We start from the raw sequence: 1,922 nt of genomic DNA on the forward strand, positions 1-1,922 counted from the left end.
TGTATTTACTACTAAAGGTACGTACGTGTATGTGATATCGTAGAAGTGTCGTGATGGTGGGCGTTGATCAGCACTCCACACACAGCAGACACACACCACACAATCACATATACATACATACATATATAGATATATATATATAATAGTATATATATATATAATATATAATATTTACCTCCGCCGCAAACGGAGGTCATCAATTGCTCGCGTGTGTAGTGCAGTAACCACCGGCGTGATCGATAGCGCGTCGAGTACAGTCGAGTGGCGAGTCAGCAAGCAGCCCAACCAGTGAAAGCGGCTTTATTATAAATTTCCTGTTCACACCATACTCCTCTCCGATCAAAACAATGCTCTAGTTCAGGTTCATTTTCAACCATATAAACGATAAAGACCCCAGCCTTTGACAAGCAGCAAGTTAAAAACATATAACACTGGCAGGAATCTATAGTAAACTAAACCGTTCTGAGAAATGATCAGTAATGACAAAACAAAGAACGAGGGTGAAATTAGAAGAGGAGATCATTATCGTTTCTTGGAAAGCAAGCGAGACATTGGAATAAAAACTATATTCAGGAAAAATGAACTGTGGCGCTGGTTAATAGTTGGGACGCCTGGAAAGGCACCGCAATCTAGGTCTTAAGTGATGCGTAAATTCATGCACATAGTGGAAGGATTACACAAACGAAGACAAATTACAAAAAAAACATGCACAAATATAACCCTCCACAAAGAGACTCAAAGAAACACAAAGAGAGTGTGTTTGGGCTAACAAGAAATAAAGTGTACCTCCTGAGAAAATGATCAACCTGCTACCCAGAAAGAGGTTCGAACACAGGACCGCCCCCAGCACCAGCCTCCTGCCCCTGAACCTCGGGTTTCTCTCCAGTGTGCTTACGCATGTGTCTCTTGAGATACGCAAGCTGGGAGGCTCTATAGTCACATAAATAACACGCGTACGGCTTCTCTCCTGTGTGAGTGCGCATGTGTATCTTCAGAGTACTGGAATAGGCGGTTTTATAGTCACATGAATCACACGCGTAAGGCTTCTCTCCTGTGTGAGTGAACTTGTGTGCCGTGAGACCCGAAAGCTGGTAGGCCCTATAGTCACATAAATCACATGCGTAAGACTTCTCTCCTGTGTGAGTGCGCATGTGTCTCTGCAGAGTACTAGAGGTAGTAGTCCTGTATCCACATGTATCACACACATAGGGTTTCTCTCCTGTGTGAGTGCGCTTGTGTACCTTCAGACAACCACGGCGGGCGCTTTTATAGTCACATAAATTACACGCGTATGGCTTCTCTCCCATGTGAGTGCGCCTGTGTGCCTGGAGGGTACCAGAAGTCGTGCCCTTGTAGTCACACATGTCACACGCATAGGGCTTCTCTCCTGTGTGAGTGCGAAAGTGCGCCTTGAGAGCACCGGATGTAGTGCATGTATACGAACAAATATCACACATGTAGGGCTTCTTTCCTGTGTGCCTGCGCATGTGAATTTGAAGACTACCGAGCTGGGAGCATCTAAAATCACATGTATCACATGCATATGGTTTCTCTCCTGTGTGAGTGCGCTTGTGTGCCTGGAGAGCACTGGAGGCAGCACACAAATATCCACATGTATCACATGCATATGGTTTCTCTCCAGTGTGAATGCGCTTATGTGCCTGGAGAGCACTGGAGGTAGCACACAAATATCCACATGTATCACATGCATATGGTTTCTCTCCCGTGTGAGTTCGCTTATGTATCTGGAGAGTACTGGAGGCAGCACACAAATATTCACATGTATCACATGCATATGGTTTCTCTCCTGTGTGAATGCGTATATGTATCCGGAGAGTACTGGAGGTAGCACACAAATATTCACATGTATCACATGCATATGGTTTCTCTCCTGTGTGAATGTGTATGTGTTTCTGTAGATC

General features: G+C 44.7%; 1 protein-coding gene across 1 annotated transcript; it reads right to left on the bottom strand.

Moving 5' to 3' along the window:
• Positions 1-304: 304 nt before the first annotated feature.
• Positions 305-1,922, bottom strand: LOC106815527 (zinc finger protein 239-like; the record flags this gene model as incomplete). The annotated part of the gene is made up of 2 exons (XM_014819992.1): positions 305-1,530; positions 1,615-1,922. Coding segments are annotated over 2 exons (1,029 nt in total), but the record flags the coding sequence as incomplete, so codon positions are not given.

Source organism: Priapulus caudatus, unplaced genomic scaffold (genome assembly GCF_000485595.1).
Source record: "Priapulus caudatus unplaced genomic scaffold, Priapulus_caudatus-5.0.1 Scaffold1138, whole genome shotgun sequence".
In the NCBI taxonomy this organism is placed as follows: Eukaryota; Metazoa; Priapulida; class Priapulimorpha; order Priapulimorphida; family Priapulidae; genus Priapulus; species Priapulus caudatus.